This window comes from Numenius arquata, chromosome 5 (assembly GCF_964106895.1).
Source record: "Numenius arquata chromosome 5, bNumArq3.hap1.1, whole genome shotgun sequence".
Taxonomy (NCBI): domain Eukaryota; kingdom Metazoa; phylum Chordata; class Aves; order Charadriiformes; family Scolopacidae; genus Numenius; species Numenius arquata.
The window spans coordinates 54,047,768-54,073,392 of record NC_133580.1 but is presented as its reverse complement, the minus strand read 5'-3'; the positions used below and the strand labels follow the sequence as shown (position 1 = coordinate 54,073,392).

The window sequence follows — 25,625 nt, the reverse complement described above, 5'->3', positions numbered from 1 at the left end:
ACAGGCATCCTCTAATCTTCTCTCTGGACCGCTTGGAAGAGCTTTACTTTGAAGCAGCCCTGTTGCAGCAAGGTTTACCACATGTACCGAACCAGGCTTATGAGCAAGAACGCAAATCTTTCATGTAAAGTCTTAAGATTAAGAACTTCCAAGCAGTTATTATAGGATAAAAAGCAAATGAAATTAATAGCAATAAGGTAGTCTTTTAATAGGAAAAGCAAAAGATTGACAAAGGACTGAAAAAGGACTTAAAAAGTTTCACTTGCTGCTTTTTTTTCCTAGGATTTCTTAAGTCTTTGTGACAGACTTTAAATCTGTACTTGTACTCAGAGAACAAATATTCTGCAATTATTAAGGCAATGGAATTCCGACTAAATCAGCCAAGTTGATAAGAGAGTTCTCACTGAAAACAGTGTGAGTTTTCTAAAACATGGCACACTTAATGGTACTACATGAACTCCCACCACTTTGGTTTCTCCAAAGATACATACTCTGTCCAGGAGGATATCCTAGAACAATGTATGGGAAGACTACAACTTTTTTAAAAATTTTATTATTAATAGAAAGGGACAAACTTGCCTGATGTACATTCACTACAAATGAATTTTCCTGTTGGTCTTCCAGAGAGCCCAAGGCAGCTTACATGAAAAGCTCGATAGCAAAGTCCTTCACACAGTAGGAGATCACCTGTTTTTTCACACAGCTTTTACAACACAAAGGCATTGAATGTTAAAAAACAGTTCATATGTGGAAGAAACTGTTTTCTTTATTCCTTTTCATATATTGCTCCTCCAAATCTCTTTCCCCGTTGTTGAAATAAAATTTTAACAAGTGAAAGATAATTTTACAAGCATCATCGCATGCCCTGGCTTCCAGTCGAAACAGTTAATGGAGTCATTAAACCGCTAGAAATATCACTCATAGAACCATGGTTCATGAGTAAATACAATCTGACAGAAAAAAGGAAAAGAAAAATAAGCTTTAAGAAATTTTCCCTGAGCGCACTGATGCATCTGAGTAGGGTTAAAAAGCATCCTTATTTTCCTTTTCCTTGACAAAAGGAAATTAATCTAGGTGGCACAATGATACTTCTATGTCTGAGTGGTTAGCGATGACACATGCATAACTAAAAATGAACCGAACAATAATGCTGGCAGAATACCCAACATCTAAACATAGATATAGCCTCATCATCACTATGTACAAGAAATGGAAATATAACTGCTTGCCCAGTCTTGTGAAAACAAATTTGATCTATTTGTATTGTGTTATCATTTCGTAATCTAAGAACGATTTCGGAATAGTTTGAGAGAGCTTTTTGCTTTCCACTAGCGTGCCACATGCAGGCTGCTTCCAGTGCATCACTGCAATCTCTGCTGCACGCACAAGCACAAAACCCACCGGGTTTCACTTCTCTCTCGTTATTAACAGATAAGTGAGCAGCTCTTCTCAGTCATTTAACTAGTTACCTGGCAACACTCATGCACTTACTCTGAGGTACCAATTATGAAGAGATCTGGAAACTCAAGCAGAACGACCAAGTCACTTATTGGAGATTAAGAAAAGAAATAATTAGGAATAAAGAATTCCATTTACTGGCGTGGCACCCTCATCACTAACAGACATCTCAGACACGCACGATAAACCTGTTTCTGGCCTAATATTGTCATTTTCATATTAAAAAGACCTTTTCTAGGAACCCTCAGAAAACACGGCTCACTGCCCCAGCTAACATCTCTCACCTGACACACATATTCTTTTTTTGTTCCTGCTCCTCGCTCAGATTTTTTGGATGATATAGACACTTCAGTCTGAGTTTCATCAGCACTTTCATAGGGAGACTCTGACCGCTCATCTCCTTGGCCATCGGAGATCTGAAGATTAAACATAGGCGTTAGAGAAAGCAGTCATGTATGGTCAATTTTGTATAATAATAACAACTGAAGGAAGCAAACAGACTGCAATTCAGACCAGCAGAGTTAGGCACACTTTTGACTTTGTTCCCCCAACCTTTAAAAAAAAAAAACTTGATTAAAACCAGAGTGTGCATTTGTGGAAGTCTCATCAAAAGGACTTTATAGCAATTATCCTCACCAACTCAACAGCAGCAAAACCATAACACTGAACCTTTGTAATATGGCATTTTATTTATAGTCAGTTCTGTAATACAGTTTCGCTAGAAGTGCCTAGCCAGTAACACAGGGATATCTTCAAATACCTTGATTAAAGTTTGAATATGTGTTTTAAGAGAGAATAACAGTTAATTTTAGAAAGAAACTTGGTAAACTTCAAGCTGCTTTTGGAGGTCTCTGACCCAAATACCTTCCAAGAAAGTGGGAACAGTATATAGAAGAGAGGAAGAAAGAAAAAAGCGCCTCTCTGAATATGTTTTAAAAGGAATGTTATAGCCAACAATGAATTGAAAATACTACAAAAGATCACCGTTATGGATAAATCTTATAAATACAAATAGATGTATTAAAGATGGAGGATTTTTAAAAATATTCATAATTTACTTTAAAAAAACCAACCCAAGTAACATTTAAAAGAAAATATAGGGCAGATTTCCACTCAATAGAATTTAGGGAGGGAATGGACAACCAAGTCATTTGTGTTATCTCACGTTACACCAGAAGATGCAGAATTTCATACTGTTGCCCCCTGATAGTACTCAGTGAGTTGTGTTTCACTAAGTACATTCTCCAGGAGAGCATCACCATTTGGAATTGCACAAGAAACCTGTCACTTCTCTTCGAGCTTGTTCTAGTGGTTATTCACACACACCATCAAATACACTGCCTCATGTCCCTTTTGAGTCATCTAACTGCAACTCACAGTTGATGACACTTTCTCCAGGTATTTTAGCTACATTAAAAGTCCTTTGGAACCAGACATTTTCCTCTTGTAGAAGCATGCTGCAATTAAGCCCATTTCAATCCTTTTTTGCTAAGCCAGAACACCCCCTAATTTTCTCCCTAAGGAACTTTTTTCAGCATCAAGAGAATTTTGATGGGTTTTCTCTAAACCTTATCTGTACTTTAAAAAGGTTGTTGAAAAATCAGGCAGGAGAACTGGAGGCAATAGTCCGTTACAAGTCTCAGGAGTACAATATCCAAAGCAAACCAACGTGCTACTCTTCTTCACTGTTTCTGTTCCGCTGAGCAAGGATCACCCTACGTCTTTTCAGTACAGCACTGAATGTCACTGTGAATTGCCAGGGTACTCAAGAGATCATTTTGCCAATAGCTAGTTTGTCAGGATACAGACACTCCGCTTTATATGAAGAATTGCTTTCTGTTTTCAGACATACAATCTCATATTTATCTACAGTAGAACACAGTTTATCAAAAACGGCTCTGCTTACTGAGTAACGGAGACAGCTACGTGCAACCTCCCTATCAGCCGATCTCCGTGTACTTGTGCCAATTTATTAGAAGTGATTTATTTTGAAATCAGAGAGAGAAAGGTAAAGCCGAACCAGGCCTAGCATTAGTCTTTATAAAATCCCTTTAGAAACACCGGTTTTGAGAGATTACTTCTCACCGTTGCTGTCAGCTAACTTGCATTCCTCTGTTTAATACTTGCTTTCCTTGACCGTGTCTAAAAATATTTTGTACGTTGGATCTCATTGACAGTTGTTGGTTGGTTGTTGTTGCTTTTTTTTCCCCAGATTACTTGCAAGGGTGTAAATGCATTTCTTCTGTGCAAATGCATCCTATCGAAGTGATTCATACCTGCACGTCACCTCTGAATATTTCTACAACTGGAGTAATTTGGAGATTCTGCCTGACCGTTTCAGAAGTGGTTAAAAGAAACTACAGGTAAAATCATTGCTTTGCTCAGGCACCAGGAAATCTCTGTCCCCAGGAAGGAGTTGTGAAACAGTAAACTGCAAACGCAACCTCAGTGCATGGCCAGGAGCAGCCAGTTCTTACTGGGAGGGAGCAGATAAAGAAAGGTAGCGTGGGAGTTCGGCAAAAACACAAAAACATTTTCCCTTCTGGTTTAAGTAAACTTACACACATGCTTATTTCTGTTTAAACTGTTCCCACAGAAACGTTAATTAGTATAAGCAGCGCACTGCTCTAACATTTTTAGTGCCTCATTATGTTCCTGTTTCAACTAGCCAAAATTAGTCATGTTTCGAAAAGAAAAAAAGAAAAAATAAGCTGGAAGATCTTAGATCTGCATTTCTTTTCTATTTAAAAAAAGGGGTACGCCTTATGTTCTAAACAAAACAAGCAGTCTTACGTTAACTTGACACTATGGTTGCCCCCCATCTTTTCCCCACACCACAAAGCACACCTAAAACCCTGAGAAAAATTATTTGTGGAGCACACCTTAAGAATTCAGACAGCCTTCTTTCCAGCAGCAAAAGCTATACAGTCCTGCCCTTGAGGAAAGCACTCCTCTTCCCCCAGCTCACTACTTTTGAAGGCAGAGCAGAGAAACAGAACATACCCAGTCACAAATATATTCAGTCACAGGAGAACAAGGTTTGTTTCAGAGCAATGGTTTCCTAGCTTTTCTTTGGTTTATATACTTGTAAAAAGATCAAATAAAGGATGCAGACCTCTATATGGAAAGGTAACCCTATTGGCAGATGACAGTTTTTCAGAAATCCCCTAGACATAGGTCACAAAATCCCAGTCATTTATGAACCATAGGTTGACAGCCACTTTCCTACAGAAATGAGATTCTACTGCCTCAGAATTAATGTACCAACCCTTCATTTAAATTAAACAGTTACTGAGCCAAAAAAGAGCAGCGCTGGCGAGAATCAAACTCTACATCACAAATGTAACCACAAAACCCTAATTCTATCAGCCCATTCAAGATAAAACTTGGCATTTACACCCGCCTACAGATTAATGACGAATTTCAAGCATGAACACCAACACCCATAGCGTGAACAAAATACCTTTAGCTGATCAACTGTATGGCTACCAGACTGAGAGCATCTTCCAAGATACCTCCTTTACAGCTGCCAGGAGGCTTCCACACTTCACAAATCAAATGCTCCATTAACCACCAGTTTTGCTCTACACAGACAAGCCTGGATACCTGCTCGTGGCTGTTTTAACTCCTAAGAATCAATACATCCCTAAGAAGCTCAGCAATATACTTGTACCGCCTGATGCAGGCTGCTGCTGCTGCTGAACGCATCTCTCAGTCCCTGCTACCACAACCAAAGGTTTAGCCATTACATCCCCCAGCCATGTCACGTGTAACCCATGCACAGCTCCATCCACTCCACCATCAGCTCAGAATTTTCATATTGGGTAATTTTATGGGGTTAATAAAAGGAGGAGGCTAGCAGATTCACTGTTATAAGACAGAGAAGCATTTCTTTCGGTAATTCAGATTTTGACCCTATTCTTGTCTCATTTATATCTTGCAAAAGGCAAAACACTTGCTACCAGCCATCCCCTTTTGCAAATAACTCCTGTTCTATATATAACCATCTTTTGGGAAGCTCTCTCTATGAAGAGAGCCAGAATTTAACACCCCAGCTCCTGATGTTATTCCAGAAGAGCTGATGGAAATATCAGGGAAGTAAAATAAGCATCTGTCCCTTCAGGCCTGCGTAGAAGAGGCTAAGACAACCTTCATCTAACGTTTCTCAGAGAGGACTTAGAACCTAACGACAGGTAGAGCACAAGATGGTTGGGAAAACTCTATTTGTACCCCAAGCAAGCTGCAGCGGCACTAACACGTTCCAATTCACCAAGGGGACAGTTGAGTTTCACAATAAAAATACCTTTATATTGAAACAGTCACTAACTAAAGATGATTTACAAGACGATTGCTGGAAATCAGTTCATGCCGATGCGGAACAGCCACCTCTAAAATGAAACATTACAGTTTCGTGGTTTGTTAACACAGCTTTCCACAACGGAAGGTCTAACGGTTCACATATAAGTGCCCAAATGACAGCATTCAATACAAATCAGCACAGGTTTCTGGGGGCCTTTTTCTTTAATTGTTAAGTTACAAACGTAAATCTTTCTCTCGTGATCATGCCAGAGCTTGTCTTGTCCTTACTTTTGTAATATAATCTCCCTAGCAAAGTAAATTATATGTAATTAACTCTTCTGATATTCAGGACAAGGTTCAAAGCAATCAACATTTACATTAGTGGCAAAGCCTGTTAATTAGCAATTTGTAATGATTGTCGGTTTGCTATCTTATTCTGTTTTACATTTTGAGTAACTTCTTATTTCTCATAAAGATGAAGTAATATTTTTAAGAGCGCAAACTTAGGAGAAAAAAGGCAAGGCTCTTCACTTCAGATTTATTTTTTCAGCAAGTGACAAGTTTCTGCAATGAAATCGTACCCAAACTCTCTAATCACCTCCACTTTTTGTTAGCAATTAATTCCTGATACTGCAATAGGGAAGATACTCTTTTCCCGCTGAAGTTACCATCATCGCAAGCACCATCAAGCTATACATTTTGCACATCAGTCAGGCTTTCCTTCCCCTTTCCTTCAATTACGGAATGTCAACAGTATTTTGCGAGCGCTCGCCTGCAGAGGCTTTCACACCGCGCTGCCTGAACACTGAGCAGCCGGGCGGGATTTCGGAAAGCAAATCCAGCTCTTTCTACTGGAAACTGCGCACCTGCATGCACAAGCGAGAGAAAGGGAAAAAACTGGCCTAAAAACCAAATCACGGACTTTGCTTTTCATTTGGGCTGGGCCAAAACGAACTTACTTCAGGGATCAACGCGGTTCAGAATACGGTTGCTCATGGAAGGGACAGATTTACCATCAGGCTCCCGAGGCACTCTTCCCTTTCCCGTGTGTATCGGTTATTACTCACTACTCACACACGCAAGACTCAAAGGGAACATGTAAGGACACATTACTGCATTTTTCCAAGTTCTCTATAGCTTTGTTATTGGAAAAATTGTTACCAAGTCAAACTGGGACAATATCTTGGCATCTCTAAAGTCTTTGGGTTTAATATTATATTTTTATCTGTGAAAAGATAAACTAATGATACTTTGCCACAATTTGTTAAGAATTGGGTCTACTCATCTCAAAGTATTTTGATCATACATGTTATACTACTAAAACCTTTTTTTGGCAATAAGTTACTCAGACCCACAATGGTACGGGAATCAGCACATCAAGACTTTGTATCCCCAAAGTATTTTTAATTTTTTTAACTACATGCTAAAGTTCCCTGTTCACAATAACCAAAAGAAGTGTTTAATGGATTCTTTCAGAAAAACATCAAGCTATTTTTAGAAAGACTATATAAGAACGCTTATAAAAGCAATTTTCAGCATTAATTTTGAACTGAATTCTTAACTGCTTTGCATACTGCAATATTTGACATACAAAGGCAGATTACACCAGCAATGGCCACTGTATACTGGTTAATTGTTTAACTGCTAAATATAAGGATATTTACTTCTTTTTCACTGCTTCCTGAACTACTGCTCCCGTTTTGTGCAGAAGGGATATACAGTGTACATAGAGATGCAAAGGCTGTTTGTAGAATAATGGAGTTTCCTTCTCCTATGTTGAGTAAATAAGAATTTGGTTTCGACGGAGGCTGCTGGGCAGGCTAAGGGACGAGGAGGAAATGTGTGCAACTGTACATTTAAAATATGACTTAAAACACTGGAGTATTAGAAGGAATTACACTGAGTCAGCTATGTGCATTTTGTGAGTTTATATGTTTATGTTCTTAATTTTCCTTTTGATTGAAGCTCTCTAAAAAGATTAAGGGGGAGCGGGGAAGGAAGATGATTTGACAGACGCATTGTGTACAAAATCACTTCTCACATGGTTTTTTCCTACTCCAAGACTTTCCTCAGCTGCAACACTGAGTTCCAGTTAACTGCATAGTTCACCGCACCCCCAATTAAAGCCTTCAAAGGTGAAAGGATAAGCACTAACAGAGGGAAACATTTCTCACATGATTCAGTACACCTAAATGTCGAGTTCACATCTACAACAACCTTTTAAGCATTTTTTGTAACCAGGTACCTCATTCCCGTCTCAGGCACACACCTCAGCAGAAATGTGAGCCAATTCTTCATTCCCTCTGGCTTTTTTTAAAAAAAAAAAAAAAAAAAAAAAAAAAAAGTTGTATGCAAGCTGGTATGTACACTCAGCTTGCATATTTCTAGAATCACGTGGGTGAGCTTTGCAAATGGTATTGTTAGTTGCACATCTGGATGGTTGAAATTTCACTTATTAAAAAAAAAACCAAACCCAAAAAGATAGGTACTGACGTATTCTCAGTGGCATCCAATCATACTGATACCTGACACAAGAAAGGATAGCCTGGAATTTAAAAATTCAAATGATGCTGTGTTTCAAAGAAGCATGTGAGGATGAAGTGAAATATTTAAATGGACATTTGCTCCATCCACTCATCCAACTTGAGGAAAAAAAATTTTTTTCTCCATTTAAAATTTTCTACTTCCTTTCAGACAGCTCCAAAAATCAAATAGTAAACACCAGTGCCAGCAAAACCATTACAATGTAATTCCAAGGAAAAAGAAGTTCAGAAATTCCAGGTCTGAAAAATAAATGGCTGCACTCATCCAATCTGCAGTCACAGAATTTAAGAAGTTACCATAGTAAGAACATAAAACCCAACTGTTCTGTTTGTCAAGACTGGCCCCAATCAGCTGTCGACCTGGCTATTAAACGTGCTTTTAGTTTTAGGATTAAGTCTTTGTTTTCAGAAGATGATCTATAAAAGCATCTTTTCTGGCTCAATGTTATCCTGGGGGCGGGGAGGGAGTGGTGGTGGTGGTTTTTTTTCTCCCCTGTAAGTACCTCCTGGCTAAAGGATGTCCTAAAGGACTACAGCATCCATATATAAGGCAAGAACTCATGCCTCATGGAGCAGAAGCAAGTTTCAAATACTATTCATGGTGAGTTAGCAATTGCAAAGTGAACAAAATTCACACTTTGTGCTTATCAGCTTCACTAGGATTTCTCCTCTCCTAGATCCAATTCAGACAAACTTTCCCTGCCCAGGGTTTGGAGGTTCAAAATGAATTTGGAAATTTTGAGGGAAAAAGTTGTTAGCATTTATGCATCTATGGTGCCCACACTAGAATGTGCTCCGCTGCTCCACCAGTCATGCACCTTTTCAGAATTTGCTAGCTACCAAAGTGCAATTTTCTTTAAAAAAAAAAAAATTCTTCCTCAGAAAACTTACTTTATTAACTCATTCAGTCTTATAAAAAACACTTCTTATATTACTCATATATGCTTGCTTAACAGCACTTCTTAACCATTAAGAATACAAGCTTTGGTCTTAATCATATTCAAGACAATGGTGTTCTTTTGTCATGTTGTGCTTAAGCAGTTAAAAGAACAACTGAAGGGCAAATTTTTCCAGAGCCAAAAGTTAACCCTCCCGCTTCCCCTTGCTTTACCCCAGCATCTCGTGTTTTATAGTCCCGGCGGTAGAACATCACACGGAAACAAAATCCACTACGTATTCTTATTTTAAAGCTAGGGGTATACAAAATGAAAACTAAGCATGGCCGAAAATTATTTCCTTCTGCTTTTTTTATTGGTAGGCAAGTCACCTCCACAGCAGGATCCATAAAAGAAAAGGCCCACAAAGAGCGACCCACCACTCTTTCAGAGTTGTCGTAAGACACTCACTGGCTTAAGTGGTGTCCTCTCTCGGGGTCACCTGCTATCTTTAACGGATAGACTGCATCTTTTTAGAAGCATCTTAGAAGCATGTTTCCACGACTTCTGAATGCTGTCGGCTTTTAAGTTCCACTTTGCTTAAAACTAAGTTTTACAAGCTACGAGCTCAGACTTCCTGACGTGCATTTGGAGCCGGTGATTGCTGTACCACAGTCACGCAGGAGGAAGCGGTCTGCTCTGGCTAAGAGCTTTCTCTAGAAAGCTTGGAGTAGGCATGTTCTGATAAGCAAACTCTTTAGTCTTTCCACAGACAAACCCCAACTGCACTTTGTTTTGTTTTTTTTTTTTCTTATTAGCAAAATCTCAGCGGCTACAGGGTTGGTTTTTTTCTTTTTTCTTTTAATCTAAGCACAACTTATATAAGTCAATAAGCAACATACAAACAGCAGATCAGACTGTATTCAAAAGACAATCTATCGTGCACCCACACAGAGACAGAAAAACTGACAGAGCCAATTGAGTTACAGTTAACATTTCCTTTATTTCAGTATAAGAATTCCTGAACTGAATGAAGAATGATATTTTGGCCCATACTGCTAGACTATATAAATTCTTTAAGTATGCGGTGCCACAAATGTACACAGTACTATAATAGCAAAAAAGACGGCCTGGGACAAGTTTCATTTTTATTATTAGCAAGAGTTAGACGTTTCAGATAAGGATATTATGCATTTCTGAATTTGCCTGGAAAGTTAATTAAAACTCTGAGAACATATTAAAACATTATAAAATTGCCTACAGATACTCGTGATGCTTTGGTAGGGGATGTGGAACAAAAACCTACATCATGTAAACATTCAGTAAACAGATTCTCTGCACTCTGAAGCCTAAGTAATACACAAGATGAGAATAGTTACAGAAGAAACTTAAATTTTCTACACAGAATGTGCGGCCAAAGAACAAGAGTCAAGCCTAGATCTTTTTTCCACGTGAAAGTAGAAACACCTTAACAAAACTGTATGATCTGGTGGGCGATGCAGGTCATTTCAATTGTTAAGAGGCTTTAGCAGAGGTTTAGCACGTAACAAATCCAATTACTTGCAGTGTTCCACAAAAACATGCCCCTGAATGCTTACTGGTGCTTTGAAATAGGAAAAAAAAGATTTAAAAAAAAAATCTATAGGCATACAGAAACAAACACAGGAAACAACTGTCTGCTAAGTCAGAGGATTTAAAGTGGCACTATATATTATGTTATCCTTATTTTGAAGAGAAAATTATCTTCGAAGGAAGCTAGAATAAAATGCTAGAAGCACACTGATTTTGTTTAACAACTTGCAAAGTTAATTTCAACTATTTTTTTCTTTAGGGCAGCAGTTTGTTTAAAGTAACGTGAATTCCTTCCTTCCTTCCTGTTCTTAGGATCTCGAAGTCATTTATTTTCACCTTCAATAAGCATGCCTAGAATATTTTAGTTGTATACTGTAGGGCAACTAGACTCCAGGGTCGATTAACGGAGCTAACGTACTTTTTTAGTTGCAAGTTGTACATGTCTCATGACTGCCTTCTCAATCAAATACCTTACCTTTTGAGAATTGTACGTGTTTTCTCCATTGTGTATACATCCTAATACTCATTTAAAAAAATGCAGATAAAACAAATTTGCCTCAAATTGATAATGAGAAAAAAAATATACCGTTTAATATGCAGAAAAAGAAAAAAACTTAAGGCTTGCATCATTATAACTTGCATAATTAGGCCTTGGAAACACAAGAAGTTGTAGCTATAACCAGCAACTGAGGTTGTTTTGACACTAGATGTTACCAAATGAAGAAAGAATTCCATCTAGAGAAGATGTAAGGAACTTACAGTAAAAGCAACACCTTCAAAATCTTTCACAGGCTTCTTTAAAATGCCATCTGCTGGTCAGCTCATACTTCATGAGGATATGATGAATGGCAGGCTAGCTAAGAATTTAGAGTATTACATGTTCTTTATTTTGTCCTCTCTTAGAAAAAATTTACAGTTTCTTTGAAAAAGTTCAGAAGTAGTACCTAGACTCTGCAGGAGACTATGACACTTATCTGCTGTCAACCAATCTGTCCAATTTAATGAAACCAGCCAATAACCACAAAAATCGTTTGAAAAGCTAAAGCAGGTATGTTTCATGCAAACACACAGTGTGCCAATAATGCAGCAGTAATGGTAATGTAAAGCCTTTTTATTTATTAAAAAAATACTGGTTACATTCTACTGGCACCTACTACATTATTAGGGGATGGAGGGCCAAGGTAAAAAAAGAAATGAGAATACAACACCTGTATCTCTTCTCACAAATATCATGAGCTTTTGGATGGTTACACCAAGTCTTATATAGGCAGTAAAAAACTACTCCGAGCTTTTGCAGACTCTGAAGTGATGAGTACTTTTCTTACATCTGGCCCTACGAGTTGCTCATTAAGAATCAGATTTTAAACAAAATCATATTTCAGTGAAGTACTGGAGCAAATGACTTACTGAAGTAAAATTAACTATTTTGTTTCAATATCAAATGCAGGTTTATTTATTCATGTATAAACACCTTACTGCTTAGTGTCCATCCACCTTAAAACAACTTCAAAGACCAGTTTTTTGAAGGGAGTGAAAGCCTACCTTTTAGTCTCTAATATGTCAGGTCTATAAATGTTTGTTTTTAAGGCAGAAGTCCACACTCCCACCCCATCTCTCTCCCCTGTAAATCACATACCCAAAGTAACTTATCAATTGAAATTTTGGCCTTGACTAATTTTATAATATTTCAAGTAAATCCCATTAAAGAAATACCCCCAATAACAACAAAAAAGCATCCAAAATATTTTTTTAAAATGTCAAATAATTTTTCAAACATGAAAAAAAATGAGCATACCCTTCCAGCTGCACACACTTTTCCTAGAACTTATTTGCCATGGAGTGACATTTAAGAGGCGTGCAGCGAGCAACAGTCTTTGATAAATAACAGTCATAACGAGGTTCTGTTCTGGAACCAGCTGTCCACATATAGCGTGGGGGGAAAAGAAATGAGGGGAAAACGAGCCAGGATCCACTTAGTATTGCCTGTGGAAGTGTATATGCGTGGGATATGCAGAATTTTTTCTTTGTTAAGAGAGCATTTAAGCCAACATTTAGCGAACACAGAAATATAAAAGTTAATCAGTAAATGTATTTAATGTTGAGAAGAATTACATCCTATGCAATTATCTGTGCAAGGCTTTCATTGTTGCATGATTGTGTCTGTTTTTAACTCTTTCCCTTAACAGTCTGCAGGTTTCTCTCTGGATGAACGCTTTCAGGGCACACATATTTAGCCATTTAGATAAGTGCTAAATAATAATACAAAAGGGAAAAAGAGTTTTTAAAGCCACCCACACAATTCAAAATTTCAATCTTTCCTTGTTTTGTAGAATAGATCAATAGTAAGTTCAGAAACACATGCCTGACATTTTTCTTTTATTTAAAGGCAAAATATATCTAATATCATAGGAAACAAACTGGGTCCAATCCTTAGCTGCTACAAGTTCAAGTCAGTGTAGCTATTAACAGTCTAAGGATCTAGCCCCCTAATCTGCTCCCCTCTGCACCCAGCCCTGCAAAAATCTGTTATTTGACAGGGTGTATTTTCTGTTATGTTGATTTGGACTGTTTTAATATTTTCAAATCCTTTCAACACATGAAAACAATTAATTCACTTTCTAGTTTATGTATCAGTGTTTTGTGAGCAGTGTATGATGTTAATTTTTCTCACATCTTTTGCTGTTGAGCAGTACTGAGTCAATTAAGAGCTCAGTTTTAAAATTTCCATCTAAGCCTATATAATCATACCCTTTTTTACATGTGAACCATTAAGTCACAACCCATAATCCTACAAAAATGATCCTTTTGTTGAGAAAGATTTCTGGAGATTTCATTTTATAAACACACTGTCTACAGATAGAAGAATAATCTTTCTCCTGAGATTACAGTATTTAGAGATGCATATTTAGAGCCCAAAAGACTGTATGTTCCTTAAACTGGGCTGGCTGAATAGATGGTCCCAAACACAAACAGCCATCACACAGCAAATCCCGGCAGTAAAGCCAAAACAGCAGAAGCTGGTACGCCGATAGATGAGAGTCTCTCAATTGGGAGAAAAAAATGAGAACAAATATTACTTTACTGCTGCCATGGATGTTACTTCCTGTGGGACTTCCTTTGCTTGTTTTATCGGGGTACAGGAGGGAGAATTTGTTGGTGTGGTTTTTTTTTTTTTTTGTTAAAATATTTTTCCGGTTACAGTAAGATATACAGCCATTAACATGCAATCTTTTTTCCCCCACCCAAAGGTAAACCATTTACTGAACATTGTCTAGATATTTTAACTGCATTCATTATAGTGTCTAAGCACCTCATGCGCTTCTTAGGGGAGATGAAGGAGTCTCTAGGATAGCTGGAAGCCCCAGTCCCTTGTTAGCAGGCAAGTATTTTCTCTACAGCTTTTGCAATACAAACTGCTTGAAGCTGTTTGTCTATGGGTATTTTACTAAATCCTACCAACTACATTTCTGAATCCACCTGCAAAACAGCATGCATACTTCACCCTCATGCTGCCACTCTTTGGCTAATTTGTTTTAATAGTGTAGAAGTCTTGGGGATCGGTTTAATGGATTGTATGAATACACTTCTGGTACATACATTTCATTTATTGTATGTCAATCGAGAAAAATTACAGTTCCAAATATGCAGAGCTAAGACTATGATTAGTAAAGTATCAAAAAGATACATCCTTCACTGTCTGTTTAACTCTACTGGGGATGAAGCTATTTGCATCACAGAGAAATAGCACTTAAAACAGCCTGAAAACTAATGTGAGCTTAAAGGGGCTCTGCTCAGAAAACTGTCCAGTTCTAGATCAAACAGAAGATTAGGAAACTTGCTTCAATATAAAAGCTATGGCAACATGACAATATTGAGTTACATAATGTAACTAATGTAGTACACTTACATAAAGTCTGTAGAAGAAAATACAGAACACACTGGCATTTTACTTCGCCTCTAATAGAAGGTTACAATTCTAAAACTTTGTTGGTAAATACATTAAAAACCACAATAATATCTCGACGTCCCCAAATCAGACGTTCGTATTACAATAAATGAATTTGCAATGCACACATTAACAGGTTTCACAGAGGCCAAAACTGTAACTTGTCTAGAGCACCAACGTTAGAGAATTCGCCTTTGATTTTTGTTTTTAAAACAAGATTCACACCTGAAAATTTCTGTAATTAAATGGCTGTGTGCAAACACCACTTTTTTTTTACCTCATTCTCAGTTAAGGAAGCTGAAGGAGATGAACTCTTGCTAAAAGCAAGAGTTGAAGATTCTGCTGCTGAAGCCCGATTTCGCTTCTTCAGAGGTTTACATGCATCAGACAGATTTTTCGTTGCTGTAAAATAATTTTGGTTTACAAAGTGAAGTTTGGAACTTTAAAACGTTATCTCCCTGAAGCCATTTAAAATATTCCTTCAGATAAAGGAAGGAATGATTTAGATAGGTCTTCTGGGCACCTACGTAGGGCTGAGAGAACACAAAGTAAGTTTTTAAAACCACGTGTTTTGGCTTGATTTTAAAAATAAAGAGGTTTCTGTTAATCAAGTATGTACTACAAATGGCTAAGAAATGTTTTCCCACTTTTTTTCGGCTTATTTGTATTAAAATAAAAATATCTTGTGACTTAATGACCTCTTTAAAGCAGAGGTAACAGTTATCTCCTCAGATAAACATTAGAAGGCCTATGTGATCTCATAGCACTCCGAGTGCCACTAACACTTTGCTAAAAGAAAGGTTATACACAGGAGCCAGGTACCAGACATTATCTATGGCACGTCACCACTTCTACATTGCGCAGAACTTACTGAAGATTACTTGTCTTTGGTATAGCATTATAATACCTAAAGAGACATGCTCTTACAGAAGTTACCTTAAACTTGAGCATCATTAACAAGTCTGACTTTCGGCTTTTGGGCTAAGGTTATTTAGAATTCCCTCTCGCGTTCCACACTGCCTCCCACCAAGCACCATTTAAAAGGACTAAAATAGCATAGTAACTGATTACATTGATGGTCACTGCACGAGTTTTATTGGGCTAATACACAACGACAAATTGGAGCAGCTGGATTTCTATCACTGCTCGCCAAGATCACAGGGCAATAGCTTTAATTTGGTGCCATCAAATGGTGAACTTGTGAATTGCTGCTCTAAATCAGCAATGCACAATTTAAGTCAAGTATAATGTTGCAAAATGGTGGTAGTAAAGGAAGAGGGCACACTCCCCCCCCCATCTGTGGCATAGTGGCTGTCACTGGTTAGTGTGTCAGCAAAATTTAGCCGGCTGCCTCAGACAACCTGTTTATTTTAAAATTATTTAATTGAAAAAGTTACATTAAAACTTATTCTGACCACATTACCTGACTGGTTCTTTTGTGAAGAGGAGGTTTCTGTGACCTTAGAAGAGTTTGTTTTTGCTGTTTTGTCATTGCTTGTCTCCCTCTGTCACAAAAAAAAATATGAAAAAATAAAAAAACTCCTAATTTATGAGTGGTTGGATAAAACTGGCAATTACTTCTGGATTTATGTTATTAAAAAGAAAGTGTTTCTACAAATATCTGAATGGTAATGTAGTTATGCTAGCCCCACTTAAGTGATTTCTAAAACTCATTTACAGCACAGGGTACACACCCGAAAACAAATGAGAAAAGTTAAAGAACACAGTATTCCAGAATCCCACTTATCCATCCCAAACTCAGCATATCAAAAAGGGGAGCTCAAAATGAACACAAAACATGTAAATTATCCTTACTACTCTTTGTCTAAGCTGGTTAAATTAAAACCTTTAATTATTAAAGGTAAACTGCAGAATTAGTATATAAATTTGAGAATAAACCCTGTGCAGAATTTTAAGTCTCAGAGAGGCTTGCTTTCAACTCCAGAACTTATAGCAGTGCCACTTTTTTAAATTACTATGGTTAAGATTGTTTCAGCATTTCCATAATAGAAGCACTATTTTCAAGGGAGCATAAACACCACGTAAATTTGCTCCAGGTTGAAAACTTATCATTAGAAGTTTAGGCCGAAAACAGGGAAGTTTTTGTCAAAATTAGACACTGTTCCTTACACATGCCACTGTTAGGTTTTTTTTACTTTTTGTCTGTTACAAATTCATTCAAGTATTAAGTCACTAAAATTGTAGCCAGGAATGCTTAACCCTGACAAATGCTCACCTGGATCAGTAACAGTAATTCTACCAAACAAAAGTTTTTACATACTTTTTCATATTCTTCACCTGACATTCAGTTTTACAGAAGATGTGCAGCTGAATGCCTCAAAGACCAGAGAACTGGTTTCCTTTGTAAAAATAAATATGAATGGCTACTGTACTACAGATGTGCTACACTGCGCTTTTACTGATTCCAAGTAGATGAAGATGCCCTACCACTAATGCCACCGGAGGCTCCCAATCTCAGTTTTGTAAGATTACTGTTACACTTCTGTGTAAAAATGAAAGAAAATGTACAGTATAGTTCGCTCTAAAATTTAAAGCATGCTTTACAGAACCCCCATTTTGCTAATGTGCATTTTAAATACATCATGAAAGCACTGATGAATGAACTAGTTTTCCAAAACACCCATATGGGTACTCATGACTTACTTTGTGCGAAAACATTGAGATTTGGTAAATAAGAATTAAGGACAAAAAGGAGAGGATAACGCATAGCTCTCATGCAAGAATAAAACATCATGAAAAAAGTCATTAAAGCTTCTCCTATCCAAAATGGCTGTAACAAAACCCTGCAGCTAAATGGGGAATAGCAGAAGGAGAGTGTATGGTTAGTGTTTGCTTTTTTGAATAATTACATAGACATTTCCACTGTCATTCACCAAACATTTTACTAAGCAGCAGCTTATACAGCTAGAAGTACCCTGGGCTGGTGAAGGCAGGAAAAAGACTACGAGATAATTCATAAAAGAAGCCACAAAGCAACCATTCTACAATATCTGACCCTTCTGTGAACAGCAGCTCAAAACACTGCTATGTGCATTTAGAGTTGCCAAATTATCTAATATTTACACACACCAGATTCATTGTAACTAGTTCTGATACACAGATCAGACAGAGGACACTACTTTTTAAATGCACATTACTAAGTCAGCGTTATTAGTGGTATGTATCTTATGGGAATCATTCAGCTCATGTATTTATTTATTTTCCTGTTTATATTCACATCTGCATCGCAGCATCCAAGATACCAGACCCTCCTCTGCATGAACTACACTGCAACCACCTTTCATTCTCCTTGTGATAATGTAGGCTAATTCTAGTGTATGAATGCTACTGGGACAGTAAAAAGTAACTTTAGGTACAATCAAAACAAGGACTTCATAGCAGGAATTATTTACAATCAGTCAACTTAATTATTCCATGGATCTACAGTATTATAGTGAATTCAAATCCATTAGACAAGTTTAAAAAGGGTCCAAAAACTTCTAGAATATAAGACAAATATTCAATGACTAACCCATTAGAGCAGTAAGTGCAAAAAACCGTTTTGGCTCTTCTTTCTGCAAAGGTAACAACATTTCTCTAAGAATTATCCCCTGCAATAAGCTCATTAAGCCTGTCTATCTGAAATTCTATTTATTTTATATCGAACTTTAAACAAGTTGTCTGCATAACCACAGTATCAACAGAGGTACTAAAATAACCAGCCTACCAAACAAACCGACATCTACAAATGTGACTTCCATCATTCATTCAAAAATTAAATCCATTACCTTTCCTTATATTAGGTTGTTTCACTAAAGTCCTGAAATGAGGTCTGCGATATCACACTACATTATGATACTGTAATAACATATCTGAAAACACTTGTGAACTAAGCTTTCAGCACAAGTATAACCCATGAAGTTCACTGGTCTACAGCTACATGCGTGACTAAATACATCTATGCTTAAGCCTCCTTGAGATTTGGGCTGTATCGAAATACATAATTTTAGTGACCTATGTAAGGAAAATTCTCGTTCTAACAGACAAGCTAAACTGAAAAGGAGCCTGTGATTTGTGAGATAAATATACTGCAATATTTACTGCATTTTTCTAACTTAAGAAATGGGTCAGCATGCCACTTGAAAATGTTCTATAGGTTTCCAGTTCTTGAAAAGCAGTTTTTCTGGTTTCCTTTACTTGCTTTCCTCCCTCCCCCCACTTTTATCTAAATTAAGTATGGACTAAAGGTGGTTTTTTTTTTTTTTTTTTCTCCCCACATTCTTGTATACCTCTCTGAACTCCAATTCAGGAGGAAAGAAAAAGAACTACAAAGCATGACAACATGGAAAGGTCATGCCTCTGCACATTCCTTTGGGAAACAGCATACATTTTCACCACAGTTTAAGTAGCAAGTGCAACTTGTCATACCTCCATCCTCAAAATCAAATAAAAAAAAACCCCACAGCAATAAGCTCACATGTATCTCTGAATATTTACAACAGTTTGGTTTGATATACAGACATTACTTTTTTAATCCTGAAAACGGAAATGCTGACAAACTTAACTACAGCAATGTGATTGGTGCTGCTATAAATCAACCCAAACAAACCAACAACATAATTACCTTCCGATTATTCTGTTTATCCATCCTGAGTCTTTTCCTAGGTGCCTCCTGAACTTCAAAATCTTCTGTAGGTTCCTTTGTCCTCTTTTTTTGGTTTCTTTTATTTCCATGTAAGTTACCTTGGGATGGGGGATGGGGGAAACTTACATGAAAAATAATCTAAAACCCACTTTCAAATTATTTTGAACTGATCTAGTTATTTGTTACTTTTCTTTCAGGCATTATTTTTAAAACATGGTTAAACATTAACACAGTTTGGTGACTTCTTAACGCTTAAAGTTTGGTTTCTGGTACTGAAGACTAACTCTAGAACATGTCCAAATCAACTGCTTCATACTCAAGTTATTTTAGACAGATGAGTCTACCTGAATAAGCACTAGTTTAAAATCTGAGTATTACTGCCCAACATTTGTTTCATATCATCAGACTGCACAACTGATCTATACAGCTTTTATCTCTCCTGCCACTTTGTTACAGTGTCTTAGCACTGAAATGAATTTTTACGTCTCCTCCTGAAGTCTCCTTTGAGTTCTCCAAAAGATACAGATGAAGATACTGGCGACATCTATTAAGGGGCCTCTGGAAAAGGCAAGATATCACCAACCATACAGATTAATTTTCTCTTTCTGGTACGGCAGTTCCAGACTCTCTCTAACAAGCTTACTCGTGGTTTACAGGAGACCGTAAGATCCCTTTCCTTTGTGAACCAAAATCCTAAGAACAGAATCACGTTGGTCATTTTAAACCAAATGGACTTATTCACGTATTTAGATGATTGTTCCCTGTAAAGTTCAAGCAGCTGCTAAATTACAAAAGGTCAGTGACTAACCTACACACCCCTTCCATGGGTTCAGCTATTGTTTGCACTCGCTCTACCTCAAAAAGATAGATGAAGGTTTAGGAAGTGGTCTGTTTCATCAGGATGAAATCACAACATTATTACACTCTCCAGTACTCTCTAGTTTATGAAGCTACAGAGTATCATTAGTATGAGGATTGCAAGCTCCAGGGGCACAAATACCTTAACTGAAAATTGCTACAAGCGTTCTATTCCAGTGGGAACAAGTAGTTGTCAATATTAAAAATATAACAACTTGAAAATATGGATAATTTTCAAATTAGTGTTCTTATCTAAACAATCTAGGACATACTCTATTGTCATACTCTGAATCCACAAAGCAGACTGAAATGGCTCCAGGAAAACCTGCTACTTACAAAAAGCCAGCAAAAGAAATCCCACAATATTCTTCCAAGTTTAAGATAAGAGGATTTGGGTAGGGGAATGTTTGAACTGACATGTTTTCATCTGTAGATAACTATAAATGTACACAATATATGTACTAGAAACACCTGGTACAGGTACAATTTCAATTACATTTCTTGCAATATGACACTGAGGAAGGTGAACAAAATTCAGCACTACAGTGTTTAGATATTTAATTTGGGATCCATTAAAATTCTAACGTCAAGGAAGACAACATCTGAGATAAAATAAAGAGATTATGATACGTGGGTGATTACATAAAAAAATACACTCAATAGCTACTTATAATGATGAACTATTTGCACACAACACAAATTTCAATTACTTCTGGATCTTGATCTCCTTTTAGGTGAGTCTTGAAACACTTTACGTTTGGCCTCTCCAATATTCTTCAATGATGAACCTTGAGAGATACAGAATGTGGTTTTTTTTAAAACTGATATCCAAATATTTGACACTTAAAATTTTAAGTTAAAAACTTTTCAATTTTCCACAAAATGATGTTATTTCACACACACACAGATAGTTAACAAAACTGACTGCCATTTTTATACAAGTTTTTCCAAGTCTCACAAACTTTCAAACACTCCCTCTCATTCTTGTCATTGCCCAAAGCAGCACCTGTTGGCTTCTAGTGCTTCCACAATGTCTTCTTACAGTGCAGTAAAGCTACTGAAATTTGAAAAATGATAGCTAGTTAAATTTGATAAAGTTCATGCAAACACCAAACTATCTTCCTCCTCCTTTCTCAAGTAAGTGACTCCAAACCCCCTGAAATATTTTGCAAAATAATTGAGACTGTTTATCAAAACCAAACGCTAGACAACAGCAACAAAAAAATAAAAGGAGAAAAAGAAAGTATTTGCAATCTTGTACAATGTCCTACAAACTTTGAGTAGCACAATAAAATGCCAAACAGATGAAAGTTTCAGAACAAAGTTTGGAATACTTCTTCCTGAGTTGAAGATGATATGAGGTAATAAACTTTAGGTATATATGAATAAAAGGTGTAGCACTGATTAAACTTTTTAAACCATTTCCTAACTATTCTATAAAAAAAACAACTCAAATTTTACTAGTCGTAACACTTCGTCTTCCTTTCCCACCATCCACTCGTAACAAGCAGTGGATGCAATGGCAGCTGCTTATGGGCAGAAGAAGAATGAGAAATCGGCAATCTCTAAACAGTAAAAGGTTTACATATAACAACTTTTCAGAACAATGAGCAAGAAATGTAGACTTCATGGGTTGCGTTTATTGTAACCATTGGCATTCCTTTGCTATTGGCACAAACACCAAGAATTAAAACTGGAAAACAGTGAAAGCTGTTTTCCCTACAGGTCTCAAATATGTGCTTAGTTTAACACCACTATGTATATCAAATTTAGTTAGAGTACACTAGCACAGTTTTACGTTTACCAGAGTCTTCTTCAGATTTGGGAGAGGTCACTATGGCAAACTTTGTGTTATAGCGAGCTTTCTGTTTTTCACTAAGCATGTTCCACTGCGATTCGAGCAATTCTTCAATCTCCTCACTTGAAGCATCTGGATGTTCAGCAACCACCTATACATGCAGAAATAGGGTTGTATTAAAAAACAGATGACCATTGAAAAAAATGGCATACATACTTCGATTGCTTTGGAAAACTAGATACAAACAAATTAACTAACATTTTTCCTGTAGACAGAACTAGATTAAAACCTTCTGTATCCAGTTTTCCTTTGAATAACCACTTCTCTCTCTCTGCCCCTCTAAAAAATATATATTGGTATATTCAGAAGTATTAAGAATCATTTTGGAAGTATCTATTTGCCTTTTAATAGTAAAAAAATATAGTAAATGTAAATCTTGTCCTGTATTATTTCTGTATTATCTGTATTATTTCTTGATGAAGTTTGAATCTATACAGCAAAAAAACAGACAAGCAATATTGGAATATATGCTTGCCTACAAAGACACCCATCAATTCATAGGAGAACTCATTAAACATAGAACTCATTATACCTATCTTAGCAGAGAGATTTACACAATTTGATGCAACATGTTCCTGTCTTAATTCATCATTTTATACTATGTATTTTAATATTAGGAACTCACAAAGCTGTGCATCTTTTCTTAATACTATAAGCATGAGACATAATAGCCATCAACATGGAATTTAAGAGCGTTTCTAGAAGTTTATTCAACACAAACAGAAAATTCTGTATTAAAAACAAAGAAAAAATCCTCCCAAACTCCTTCAATATTCCCATACTTTTACTTAAAGAAAACCAGATTTGATTATTAACAGAAGTCAGAAAGAGTGTATGATCTACAGAAATGAAACAGTAGCTTTAAAAACAACTCCTCTCATCTCATTACCCAGCACTGTCCAAAATCCTGTTACAGGAGTGATGCAACCAATACCCAAAATAGTGGAGCAAAACAAAAACTAGGCCAACAAAGCCAAGCGTTCCAACTGTAACACCATTCAATAGAAAAGAAATACAAATTTCTTGTGATGAGTGGAAATGATTAAACCTAATTTCTTAGAACTTAACGTCTTAAAATTGCATTTTCTGTTGTCAAACAAGATACAAGTTTGACTGAAATTCCCCAGGGGTTAGCGCAGTTGTAGTACCTTCCTTCCATTGGGATTATTCAGTGTCTAGTAAGGAAATTCATGCTGTGTTTTCTTCCCCTAGCAGAATACTAACAGTTCTCTTGCTTCTGGCATAACCCATACGGATAAAGCTTGGAGAATACAACTACCCTCGGAAGCCTCTACTCAAAGTTTGATTAAAATCCAACAATGTCCAAAAAGTTATTGAGAAGGGAGAACGTAGACAGACCCACAAGATACTCCTCCAACAAATCTCACTTCTTTATGAAAAGGAATTAGCATCAGTTTTGACCACTGCTAAGTGTACAGTTCATTACGCTCAACTAGGGCACAGCGTTATTTAATTCTCTACGGAATTTGTTCACACAAGTGAGATACAGTTTAATATCACCTCCAGTCTCACCAAAATACAAATAGAAACAACTTCCAACTGACTAGGAGTGCTGTGAAATGACAAGCAAAAGACACTCATGGTTTTTAATGGTTAAGGAACCATTGCAAAGGTGGCCTCCACGGAAAAAGCCCAGGAGGTCTTCTCCAAAGTCTTCATACTGTAATACTCAGTCCTGGCATATGTACCGGAAATGATGTATCGGGTATCTTGATGTACATGAAAATCATGTACTTCTCCCAGCTACTTATTCTAAGTCTAAGATCTTTTAAGTCTAATTCTAAGATCTTTTACTGGATCTGGAGATTAATATTACTACAGATGGGGAAAACATGGTAATTAGACCAGGACCATTCCAGCTCATCCAAGCAAGCGTATTACCGTCGCTCTTATTTTGTCTTGATGTTCAACAACTCCTTACACATGCGGAAATCTTCAACTGTAAACCCTACTAGCGAAATTATTTCTTAATTTACTTCAAAACAGACTCAAGGCCCAAATCAATAAATTAATAAATATGATGAATGAATAATGAATAAATAAACAGTATAGCTGCCTGCCTCTCACTGAATGATACCTTTATCTCAAGTCAGACATTCCCTTCTAATGATTAATTGGGTTATATTTCACAGAGGAAGTGCAGAAGAATGCCAATAGTACAAAATACATCTTTACTCCTTTGGTAACAGCACAAAATACTTAATGCGTCACTACAACCATTAAAGTGCTTCAAGCTCCCAACGCCTCCCTCAGGGAAGCAGGCCTCTTAAATCATTAGAAACACTTTCCAGCAGTTCATCCAGTCTTCCAGCAGCCACCATTCATTTCTAAAAATTTCAACTCTTCCTCACCCTCCTATGCCCAGAAAAAGTAACACAAAAAATAGTAATTAATAAAACCAAATCAATACCTGAATCCTACTACCGTACAAAGCCAGACTCCAAGCAAGACACAGCAGAAACAGCTCTACGTTTAAGAGAGCCCGTGATTACTAGAGGCCCCAAAAGAGATATCTTCTTCAGTCATTCCTTTCCATTCCCTTTCACCCCTTCTCAAGTCTGGGGGACAGACAGCCTCTTCTGGATCCATAATATTCCTTTCTTTTAAGTTTCTACCCGCAAATACTAAAGGATCCATACACTAAACTCTCAGATGCCACCAATACAAGTGGTACAAAAACCAGGCCTGTTCTTCAGCAAACGTTATCACTCCTTCTAAAGCATGAGAACATCTACAAAACAAACAAAGCAACAAAACAAACTCTTGGATGGAAAGCAAAGCATGCAAGTTGAACCAGATAAACCCAACAGAAGGGGAATATACTCCAAATACTAGTTTGGATATCACCACCTTCCACCAAAAGGCACAAAATAGCCATTTTAAAAGCGACATGACAGGCTGGAAGTGCTCACTAAACTCTGGTAATTTTGGTTCTGTGCAAGAAGCATGAATATCTAAAATGCTATTTCCGCACCTTGCCAGTTAACTTCAAATCAAGAGAAAGGAAAGACAGGTTCTGCTGCCCTGATCCTTTAGAGGGACCGTTATCTGCAATTTCCTGCTATCTGCAGTTTTCGTAACCTACTTCAGTTCTACGCACAGAAGTGCTTCTGGACCTATTAGAATGGATCACACAATCAGGTGGATTTGAGTTTTCATGATTGATCTTATTAAAAGGTATTTTAGGCAGGTACGCCCTCTCTCGAAATACATGTAGTATTTTGAAATTTACTTCCTTCTACTTAAAGCTCTCTGCAACATTAGCCCCTATCATCAGTGTGATTTTCAATTTATGCAAGTTTTTCAGTTTCTTGAAATGACACTGAAGATAAAGCAATTCCTCAATGTCAAATATTGCAAGTGTCTTCATAGTTTCCATCTATTAATTTGAGAATTACAGTATAACCATAGTAGGGAATGAAGCTTGATAACTGGCACAGAAAATAGAAATGTAATATCAGAGACTCAGCATGTCTCTTCTGAGGCAAGATATATTTGGCTAAGAGTTCATAAAACCAGTCATAATAATGTCATTTCTTCCAGAGAAGTA

At 37.0% G+C, this 25,625-nt stretch overlaps 1 protein-coding gene across 1 annotated transcript in view; it reads right to left on the bottom strand.

The window, feature by feature from the left end:
• Positions 1–25,625, bottom strand: part of NSD2 (nuclear receptor binding SET domain protein 2) — a 77,457-nt gene that overhangs the window by 14,094 nt on the left and 37,738 nt on the right. The window contains exons 6-11 of the mRNA XM_074148381.1: positions 22,001–22,145; positions 19,318–19,436; positions 16,117–16,198; positions 14,971–15,095; positions 1,743–1,874; positions 580–703 (exon numbers count right to left, since the gene is read on the bottom strand). Coding sequence (XP_074004482.1) covers positions 580–703; positions 1,743–1,874; positions 14,971–15,095; positions 16,117–16,198; positions 19,318–19,436; positions 22,001–22,145 — 727 coding nt within the window. The remainder of the gene's footprint in view (positions 1–579; positions 704–1,742; positions 1,875–14,970; positions 15,096–16,116; positions 16,199–19,317; positions 19,437–22,000; positions 22,146–25,625) is intronic.